The 10933-nt window shown below is 35.8% G+C and overlaps 2 protein-coding genes across 2 annotated transcripts; one reads left to right on the top strand and one right to left on the bottom strand.

The window, feature by feature from the left end:
* Positions 1–51: 51 nt before the first annotated feature.
* On the bottom strand, positions 52–3628 carry LOC113236663. Its single transcript, XM_026472824.1, has 3 exons — positions 2962–3628; positions 1851–2851; positions 52–609 (listed from the first exon to the last, which is right to left on the bottom strand). The coding sequence occupies exons 1-3, from the start codon at positions 3626–3628 to the stop codon at positions 52–54; spliced, it is 2226 nt and encodes a 741-aa protein (XP_026328609.1).
* A 4414-nt stretch (positions 3629–8042) lies between these two features.
* Positions 8043–10573, top strand: LOC113236785 (zinc finger matrin-type protein 2). The gene is made up of 3 exons (XM_026472960.1): positions 8043–8418; positions 9115–9356; positions 10002–10573. Exons 1-3 carry the CDS (start codon positions 8304–8306, stop codon positions 10239–10241), a joined length of 597 nt encoding a protein of 198 aa, XP_026328745.1. The 5' UTR covers positions 8043–8303; the 3' UTR covers positions 10242–10573.
* Positions 10574–10933: the final 360 nt, after the last annotated feature.

Raw genomic sequence — 10933 nt, forward strand, 5'->3', positions numbered from 1 at the left:
AAAGTTCAAAATAGACATTAGAAACTAAAGAGTTAATATTATGACATTCTATCAGCCTTGAAAATAATCCTCGAGGTGGGCTGGTGGGTGTCGCACTCTTGCAGACCTTCGAATCTCTGGTTCGGTGTCCGCTGGAGGTTCAGGGTGGTCTATGTCTTCAGTCTCATTTTCGGAATCAGAAGATCTGGTTTCAGAATTTTGAGATGTAGGATTAGGGTCCTCCACTTCATTGGAGTTTTCGTTAAGAGCCTCAATATTTGTTGTTTCATCTACCATTATCTGACTATCTAGGCTCAATGGTGCTAAATGTCGGTTGGAAACAGTTGTCTCTCGACCGTCCTCATAGCGAACATAGGAGTAGTCTGGATTTACGTGCAGAAGAGTCACTTCTTCAACAATAGGTTGATACTTGTTAGTACGATTAAATTTTCTCATTAATACTTTTTCTGATTCCGTCAGCCAGGTAGGTATAGATACTCCATTCGATGACCGCCTGGTATGTGTAAACATTCTTTCGTGCGGCGTACAACAAGTCGCTGTGCACAACAAAGATCTGATACAATGTAAAGCTTGGTTTAGAACCTTTTCCCAATTTTCTATTGGTAGGTTCTGCGAACGTAGAGCCAATTGCACTGATTTCCAAAGAGTTCCGTTAAAACGTTCAACCTGTCCATTTCCTCTTGGGTTATAAGGTGTAGTTCTGCTCGACGCAATACCACGTGAATTTAAGAAGTTCTTTACTTCAGTAGATATGAAACAGGTTCCTCGATCTGAATGTAGATAAGACGGCATACCGAATAGCATAAAAATTTCATTTAAATGTTTGATTACCGTTGAAGAGTTCATGTCTGGGCACGGAAATGCAAATGGAAAGCGTGAGTATTCGTCTATTACTGTAAGAATGTATTTATTGCTCGTATTAGAAGGTACTGGTCCTTTGAAATCGATACTCAGTCTCTCCATAGGCGACGTAGCTTTTATCAAAACTGGATCAATTGTAGGTTTGTAAAATCTTGGCTTTATTTCGGAGCAAATTTTACACGACTTAGTCATGTTTTTAATTTCTTCCGTAGAATATGGTAGATTCTTTGATTTAAGCCAGTGGGTCATTCGTGCTATGCCCGGATGACATAAATCATTGTGCAATGAATATAACTTTTCATTTCGTGTCGATATTGAGCTGCATACGCGTGAGAGTGCATCCGCTGCATCATTTTGTTTGCCTGGACGATATATAATGTCATACTTAAATGGCGCCAACTCCAGACGCCAGGGTTGTATTTTCTCATTCTTTATTTTGCTCGTTAGTTTATTGTTAAACATGAAAGATACTGATCTTTGGTCAGTGATAAGCCGGAAGGGTTTGCCGATAAGAAAATGACGCCATTTCTTCAGCGATTCGACGATAGCGTAAGCTTCTTTTTCTATCGCCGAGTGATTATGTTCACTTTTGTTTAGCATTCTGGAGAAAAAAGCAACAGGCCGAGAAGCCTGTGACAAAGTTGCTGCGATAGAATGATCTGACGCGTCTGTTTCCACGGTTAATGGTGCGTTATGATCAATTGCATGAATACTTGATTTGGCTATATCTGATTTGAGTACATTGAAGTTTTTGACTAAATTGTCGCTTAATGGAAATATCCTTGCATTAGTAAGATCGTGAACTTTTTCTGAAAAATTTGGAATCCACTTGCTATAGTGTGCAAACATTCCGATCACTCTTCTCAGTGATGATAGATCAGATGGTGGTGGTAAGTTCAGAAGTGGGCGCAAGCGGTCTGCATCCGGTTTGATAATGTTGTCTTCTATGTTATAACCCAGAATATTAATAGAGTTTTGTGAGAACTTACTCTTTTCTTTGTTGAGAGTGAGGCCATATTTCTGGGCAGCTGCCAAGAATTTCTTAAGTTTTTGTCATGTTCAAGCTGGGTCTTGCCACAAATTGTAATATCATCAAGATAAGCGAACGTTCCCTTGAGATCTTCTTTTCGGATTACCCAATCAATCGTCCTTTGAAAACTTGAGACGCCGTTTGTAACGCCAAATGGAATTCGGAGAAATTGGTATAAATTTCCTAAAGCCTCAAAAGCCGTAAAATGACGTTCTTCGAGCAAAATAGGAACTTGATGATAAGCACTTTGCAAATCTATAGCGCTAAATATACGATATCTAGATATTTGTGACACCAGCTCTTCTATGTTTGGTAGAGGGTACGCATCTAAATGAGTATATCTGTTTATAGTTTGGGAATAATCGATGACAAGACGCTTCTTATGGTTGACATTTTTTGTGATAAGGACTTGAGCTCTCCAGGGGGACGTGCTTTCTTCGATTATTCCATCAGCCAAAAGTTTCCTGACTTCCTCTTTTATAAATTCTTTGTCATCCTCACTATGTCTTCTCGATTTTATAGCAACAGGCTTAATTTCAGGACATACATTAGAAAACAGTGGTACGGCAGGCACGGTAGCTGCAGCAACACTGCATACATTAACTTTGATAGGTTCCTTCAAACCACCAAAAGAGAACTCTAGTGAAGAGTGTTGATGCAGAATATCATGTCCAATGATGAGATCAGCGCATAAATTCTTTACTATGAGTAGATTCAGATTTTTGTACTCATAATCTCCAATTTTGGCAGAGACGCTAGTTTGTCCCTCTACTTTGGAAGTAAGAGTAGTCGAAGCCATTGAAATTCTCTGGTTACTCGGTTTCTTTTTTAAACGACAGAGATTAAAGAATTCCTCATCCATAAAACTAATTGAGCTGCCTGTATCGATTAATGCTTGGGCGCGTATCCCTTGAACGTACGCCGTTACAGTAGCCTTTCTAAGCGAGTCCGGCGATGCCGCTATTATACAAGCACTAGTTTTATTACTTTCAGTTTCGACTACTGATGCAGCAGTCTGTTTCTTGCTACGACATACTTTAGCTAAGTGTCCTTTTTTTTACAAATCTGACAGGTAGAGTCGAGTGCTGGACAATCTTTTCTAGGATGCACGCGACCCCCACAGAAGAAACATTTTCGCTTGAAGAAAGACGCTGCTGATGATTCTTCTTCCTTTGATGAACCTTGTACAGCATTCAAATTTGAAGATTCGTAACTCTGTGAATTCATCTCCGCCATTTCTAACGATCTCGCCTGATCATAGGCTTTGTCAAGAGATAGAGTTAGATTTTCAAGCAATCGCTGCCTGATTTTACTCGAATTGAGACCAGTAATAAATGCGTCTCGAATATTATCGGATTTATTCGTTTCAGCATCAACCTTTCCAAATTGACAATCTTTCGCTAATAATTTTAGCACCTGCATATAAGTATCAATGCTCTCATCGTGCTTTTGTCTCCTAGTAGCTAGTATATACCTGGCATAGACTACATTTTTTGGTTTATTGAATAGTTTGTCGAGTATGTCTAGGGCTTCTTCATAGGTAGTACATTCACTTATGTATGCGAAGATTGTTGGAGATACGTGGTTTATAAGTATGTCTATTTTCATACCAGCTGTTTCTTTTGTAAAGTTCGATAAGAAACTCTCGAACGTCCTCTTCCAGTGCTCCCATTCCTTGGAGGCGGAATTACCGGTTGGATCAATGTTCAGTTTATCGGGACGCAGAAACCGTTCCATTTTATTTATTCTGATAACATTTTGTGGAATAAATTGATAAATAAGATAAAACCTTTAGAATAACGGTTTTATTCCACAGAAATATTTGACAACAATGAACCAAAAGACTATCAAATGTAAAGTTCAAAATAGACATTAGAAACTAAAGAGTTAATATTATGACATGTCGTCAATTAACTAGCTTATTATATTATACTCAGTAATATACGGTGTTCCCTTTTTTTTCACAAGTCTCTTTTATTTAGAACTTCGTGAAATTCCCAACAGTTATAAATCTGTACCACCCATGTGAAATTCAGAATGAATAAATAAATAAATAAGAACATTTTCAAGTGCTTAAGTATTTTAACTTTAACACTGCAATCATAAGTTATAAGTAATTGATTTAATCAAGTTGTGATTGATTCCATCAAGATCTTCTTTTATTTTTATTATGCCAAGCGACGGGAAGATAAAAACATATTATTCAATATTAAACAACATCACATACTGGTCCCAAAGTAAACAACTGAAGCACTTACATTATGGAAATTGGAAACAACGACGGTACCACAAACACCCAAGACAATATAGAAAACTAAGCTTTCTACATTGACTCGGCCGGGTAATCGATCCCAGGATTTCAAAGACGACAACGCCATGTAAACCCTCTAAGTCAATGGACATGCTTGCCCATAACATACGCATAGCCATTGCAGTACTAATCACAGATCTAAGGGGCACTGCCACTGCTCCCGTCACCGTGAGACATAAGTTGTCAAGTCCTATGTGCCTGTAATTTCACGACACCTTTACCTTTCAAAATCGGAACGCAGTAATGTGAGCATTACTGTTTGGAGGCAGAAATAGGTAAGTGGTGGTTAGGTAATAATACTATATATTAATGTCATTGCATAACGAATTAACATTTGGTGCTTTTACTACGTCTGGCAAATTATTAAATAATTTAGGAGGTAATACAAATGCCGTGGCTCCCTAAAATTTTGTATTAGAGAGTTGTTTGGGCGATATACTTCTATTTTATAATTTCGGATTTCGAGGATATCTGGATTCTACTATTTTTGACAACCTCCGTGGCCGAATGGCTTGCACACCGATTTTCATGGTGTCGCCGTCTCCAAGGTCCCGGGTTCGATCGATCGAAATATAAACTCCCGGACACATAATTCGCGCCACCTTGCATTTTCAATATTACATGCCCTTAGCTTAAACAATGCTTGATTGCTCAAAAATGCTAATGCAACTTTGAAACTGGTATCTAAACGTCATTTCCTTAAGTCCTTATTGAATATTTGAATTTAAAGAACTGGAGAAAACTTTTTTCGATGATAATTATATTTTTATATTCTAGCCCATTAAGGATAAAAATGCAAAATAGCTCGAATTATGTGTTCGAGGTGTACTTGTCTCGTAAATGTAGAGCGATGCGATGGTAAGATTAAGATATTCTATTCCCTAGAGTAACTTACTAACTTAGTAATAACTTATAATTGTATATAATATTATGTTACATGTTTGGTGCGGGTAAGCGAGATAGTTGCGTAGGTTACCCTAGGAAATAATTAATTTGATCCTTAAAGATATAATTGATCTTAGAAGTGTAATGTATATTATAGCTGTTTCGTCTGTATTAGCTGATCTATATTCGGATAAATTATAAATGACTGCATTCAAGGTAACTCTATCATTATGTTTAAGCATACTAAATTAATATTTGATAGAAAAAAAAATTATATTTCATCCTCTTTTTTCATATAGGTCAAATCGGTCGCGCCCTCCATTCAGTACGTTAAGTTTTGCCGCTCGTCCTGTCCTCCACGACTCTGGCGGGACTGCACCGCTTAGGGTGCAGATGCAATGGGGGCTGGGGTGTCTGTAAGCAGATTCTCCCAGGTTTAGAAAAAGGCTAGTATATGAAAAAGCAGCACGAGCCGGCGAGTGCCAGAAGCGAATATGCTTGCGTTTCCGAACATAGTTTCAGGTCAAATTAAATTATTATGAATATAATATTAGATTAGTATACAAATATTTTAGTAAGTAAATCAGAACAAAAAAGTATTTTAGGAAATCTAATTATAAAAAAGGAGTAGGTATCTGAACATTGACTTACTAAGTCAATGTATCTGAACTTAATTTTTAATGCTCATTTGTCTTAGTTTCGAGGCTCTACATGAAACTATCAAAGTTAATTTATACAAATCAAATATTAGCTCAGAACAAATTAAAACATACATTGATTTTATTTATTTTATGTGTCAGAGAGAAAGGATCAATCATTAAAAAAGGCTGCCATTTAGATTTTTTGCCTGCTGCTTTCGCAAATTTAAAATGATCATTTAAAATACATGCCATATGTAATCAATTAGATATTTTATCATCTTACTAGTGTTACTAGTCATATACGTCAATGACCAACAAATAACGTTACGTAAGATTTTTCATTTTTTTCCATCCTCTAAGCGTAAGATAAACGATATTTGAATTTAAACCTATGGCATACTTGTAGTTACGGCCAGCTGCCAAAAGCTCAAGGAGATGTAAAGACTGATATGCAAACTTCACAGTACTTATCCTCCACAAGACGCTTTTTTACATTGGTACCACTGTCCTAGTTCGATATATTCTTACGTGCATCTGAATTTTTAAGCAATGTAAGAACGTAATTACTTCACTATCTCTGAGTTAACAATAAGAAGGTAACACAGCATAGAAAACAAATTCATGAGAGAAATTGATTGATTTCGAATTAAAATTTCATTACAAGTTAATTTATTTCATTGTGAAAAATGAATTACATTTCGAATCACTTGCGGAACCTATTCAAAGTTTCATTATCGTTATGCAGACAAGTTGCGCAATCTCTTATACACTATACCATTGCGGTCCAATAAAATAAGGCTAATCAAAAAAAGAAAACAATCCATTACATAGTTTAAAAGATCCAATACAAATGTTAATTAAAACGACGAAAAGTGGCGGGTTTTTACAGTTAGATGATTTAACACAAATTAATTTTAAGTCAAGTTTTATTACGTGTTGAGTTGCTTAATTATTTGTTACCTGTTTAAGCTGATGGCTCTATAGCCAACGCTCAATAAATAATCGCATTCAATTAAAGAAAAACAATATCTGTCATCTATCGAGGTAATTGAATCAATCCTTTCTAATTTCAGTTGCTATTTCAAGAACGGCGTATTTTACTTATCTACGTCAGCGGGGGACTAAACGTAGGCTGGGGTTCACACGAAGCGTTTCGTTCTTACATTTATATGGCGATCAGCTAAAAAGTTCCCTGCATGTAGACGTCCCTAAACAGTATAACTGGGCCTTTTCAAGGCGAAATTGAATAGGCATTAATTAGGTGTACATCGTCGTCTTCATCAACACTTTCCATCAAGTGACATGGAGGTCAAATGAGCACTTATTATAAAAAAAGTTACTTGCCTACTTAGAGCAGTACTACCTATTGAACCCTTTCCACTAAGTCTATCTTATAATATACAACAAAATCTTACTCTTAGGGTCGTATTCGAGAACTCTACTCAATGCTCAAGTTAGGATTTGAGTATGGTTTAAAGCACTTGATATCATACTCAAGTCCCTGCCATTAGGGTCGTATTTCCAGTGCTTGTGTTGCCAGTGCAATCCTGACTTGAGCATTGAATAGAGTTCTAGAATACGACTCTTAAACACTATTTACTTTCGTAAGCCGAATTTCGGACGTCATCGTGGATGAACAGAGCTCACAGGCTGCTCACAGGCTGGCCTAACGAAGTCATCTAAATGCGTTATAGTCGTATGAGAGAGTCTGATAGAGCGACTACCTTTTATATCTTAACATCTTGATTTATATTTTATACAGAGCCCGGGGTAAATCGATTCTGGGACTTCAATTTCTCTGTAGATTGGTAGGTGTATCTGTAATAAGTCTTTAATAGAGAATGGAATAATACAACAATAATTTACAATTACTGTTACAAGTTTTTTTCTGTATAATTATTTTATACAATCGCAAGTGATATTTCAGTAGATAAAACAATTATAATTACCGGCAAACATTTGAAATTGGAACGGTTGGCGCCATCTGTAGACGTTTCATAGAATTGCTTGGGCCATGTGGAAAGAGAGTAGGTAGGTAATTTTTTTAAAAACTCCAACACAGACGTGCTTGTAATACACTACTAAAGACCATTTGTTTAGGTACTTAACTAAATGGAAACAATCTTGAGATGTCTACTTAATGAAATGAAATGAAAAAATTTATAAAATAATGTTTACTTACCTTCAAATACAAAATACAAATACTTAGCTTGACATGAAATTGCATGCCTGTTTTTATACCTATTGATTTGTAAAGCATAATATGTTTCAATAAAAAGAGGAATCAAGATTTTTTACATGATAAATGGACATACCACACCAACTTTTCGGCAAATGTCATCACTATGAATAATGGTCTTCGGAGTTTGTCTATGCTTGGCTTGTCATTGTCATTACTAATGTCATTTGGCAATTTTATTTTGGCATTAGTGTTTGGTATTTTGTATATCAGGAGTAGGAGTATCTAAAGCCAATTTAAAAAGAACATTATTCTACCTTTTTCTGCGTTTTTACTATTTTTTATAGTAAAAAATAGTGTTTTATAGCAACAAGCTAAGTTTCAAGATCAGATAACATGACTATGCGACCAGATGATCACCGTAGAAAATGGGACAAAGACGAGTTCGAAAGAATCGCTGCAGAGAGACTACGAGAAGAAATAGAAGAAGAGGAACGTGCTAAAAAGAAAGGTACATAAAGTAAACAAAATCAAAAAATGTATATGATACGAGAACTGTTACGAAACATTAATAAAATAACTGACATTAAAGTTGTCCCTCCAAAGTATTTAAACCAAGGTCAGTCGTAATTCCTGTCAAAAACTGTAATATCCAGGACTGTCTACGATTTGTTCATTACTTGGTATCATGAACGGTAAACACAAATAAATTTTGATGCTGTGAACAATACCGCTGCTGCCACACTCAAAATAGGCGCTTTGACGTCGAGTTGCGGACACCAGCCCGTTACACCAAGTACCGCTGCTGCTCTAAATGCTGCCTTGCAATTTCACTGATTACTTACCAACTTCCTTATTTAGTTATAGTTACACCTGATGTATACATGTCATACATATAATCTGTCCCTGTGGACTCCTTTTCCCCCATGTAGTGTCACATGCCAATGCAGCATTGTATTGAAAACTCGGTCAATATGTTTCAAGCCCAGAATGCTGTGTTCCATAACCCTCTGATCTGTCAGAATCAGTAGTGTCCTTGAGTTCAGACTTCTGGAACTTGGTCAGCCATGTCTAAATCTTTAAATATGAACTTTGTAATTTACAATTTTCAAAAGTGCATTCCTTTCTGGGCCACCCTGTAGATGTTTATCAGTAACAGTAAACTTATCTTAATGCTATTTTTTAAATTGCACATTAAACATTGCAGCTCCACCAATCAAACGAGAGCTTCTCAAACAGCGTGATTACAAAGTTGATCTCGACTCAAAACTTGGAAAGAGCGTTGTCATCACAAAGAACACTCCAACATCGCAATCAGGGGGATATTACTGCAATGTGTGTGATTGCATTGTAAAAGACTCTATTAACTTCCTGGACCACATCAATGGCAAGAAACACCAAAGGAATCTGGGCATGTCTATGAAGATTGAAAGGAGCTCTTTAGAGCAAGTTAGTAAAAAAATAATAAAATAAATAATATTAATGCATCTAACGATATTTTAGTTACCAGGGCTTAATGCAGAAAATTCTCCCTTGTTACCCATACATAGCCAAGTAATTATTCCTGCTACAAAATCAGGTAAAGTAGCAGATATGTAACTACACCAACAAAACACTCTGAAAACATTTCACAAAAATACTCTGGGCCAATTTAGGATAGTTCAGTAGAGTACAGTTTGAAACAATGTAGAATAATATTATTTTATAGTTTTCGTATGAGCATCAAAAAGGAAACTACAAAAAGGTTACAGTTTTATTCTTTAAGATTTATTTTTATTATTTAACATTTCTAATTTATTAAAAGAATAAAATTGTGACTCTTTTGTAGTTACGTTACTTTTATGTTTGTATTGAATTTGTGTAGAATTTACTATACAGAATGATGAAAAAATCACTTAGTTTTTTTTCCTGTGCATAAGATTCGGTAATACAGCACATTAATGAAATAACATAATAAAAAAATCCCTTTTTTTGCGTTTTTAAAATGTCAATATTTCCTAATGATTTCTAACATGTAAGTTCCTTAAAATTTGTAAATAATAATCAGTTCTTCGAGTGACTGGCCTAGTACTGATAATATTTTGCATATTGCAGGTAAAAGCAAGATTTGCTCTAAATAAGAGGAAACTAGAGGATAAGAAAAGGGAATACGAGCTCGATTCGCGATTAAGAGAGGCAGCTGAAGAAGAAACCAGAGTCAAGGAGCTTCGTCGCGAACGTCGCCGGGACAAAAAACGCAAGCTCCAAGAAATTGATGAACCTGAAAGTACACCTGCCCAATCTGAATTAGCTCAGATTATGGGCTTTTCAGGATTTGGAGCTTCTAAAAAATAATAGTACTGTAATGTGTGCTGCAATGTTTGTGTATTACCTCATAAAATCATCTTTGAATTTTCAAAAACGTATCAGCACATACATTTTTGAATTTTCGGTTTAAATTAAAATAATTAGTGTTAATTCTTCTTTGTCTCATTTTTATGTTATCATATTTACATTTTTAAGACTCAAGTTATTTATAGGTAAACCCCGAAATACACTCATGGACATCAGAGGCACCACTGGCCACACAAACAAGAGTGTTTAAGATAATTCAACCTTTTTTAGCATTATGTCCAAGAGTATGGCATAAGAACCCAGTACAAATGTACTTTTGGTTGTCTGATTTGTGCTAAATAAACAAGTTTTACAGAAGTAAGAACTGAACTAGGCTCAAAATACATTGCTGTGGAATTTTTGTAACCAGAACTTAATAAACTTCGGCAATTGTGTAACATACAAACTGGATATGAGCTACAACAGGTCGCGTGTCTTCTGGAGAATTGTCGCACAGTATACAGCATAAACGTTACGAAATTGACTTAGTTCATAATACTATAATATGTGCTATTTCGTTGCAAAAATTAGCTTCCATTTCGTTCCGAGGGAATGTAAATTGAGCCATGCAAATCATATTTTACCAGTTTACCAGACTAATAACTATGGTCTTTATTACCGGTTGTGGTACTGAGTCAGATGTAGTATAATAG

This window comes from Hyposmocoma kahamanoa, unplaced genomic scaffold, assembly GCF_003589595.1.
Source record: "Hyposmocoma kahamanoa isolate Upper Pololo Valley unplaced genomic scaffold, ASM358959v1 92, whole genome shotgun sequence".
Taxonomy (NCBI): domain Eukaryota; kingdom Metazoa; phylum Arthropoda; class Insecta; order Lepidoptera; family Cosmopterigidae; genus Hyposmocoma; species Hyposmocoma kahamanoa.

Excerpts from the sequence above, each read along its gene's own strand:
- LOC113236785 (XM_026472960.1), top strand. The coding sequence starts at position 8,304 with ATGACTATGCGACCAGATGATCACCGTAGAAAATGGGACAAAGACGAG. Across the intron at positions 8,419-9,114 it reads GGAACGTGCTAAAAAGAAAG|CTCCACCAATCAAACGAGAG; the intron begins GTACATAAAGTA and ends TAAACATTGCAG. Across the intron at positions 9,357-10,001 it reads AAAGGAGCTCTTTAGAGCAA|GTAAAAGCAAGATTTGCTCT; the intron begins GTTAGTAAAAAA and ends TGCATATTGCAG.
- LOC113236663 (XM_026472824.1), bottom strand. The coding sequence starts at position 3,628 with ATGGAACGGTTTCTGCGTCCCGATAAACTGAACATTGATCCAACCGGT. Across the intron at positions 2,852-2,961 it reads TCCAGCACTCGACTCTACCT|CGGCATCGCCGGACTCGCTT; the intron begins GTCAGATTTGTA and ends CTTGTATAATAG. Across the intron at positions 610-1,850 it reads CACTCTCAACAAAGAAAAGA|AACCTACCAATAGAAAATTG; the intron begins GTAAGTTCTCAC and ends CTACGTTCGCAG.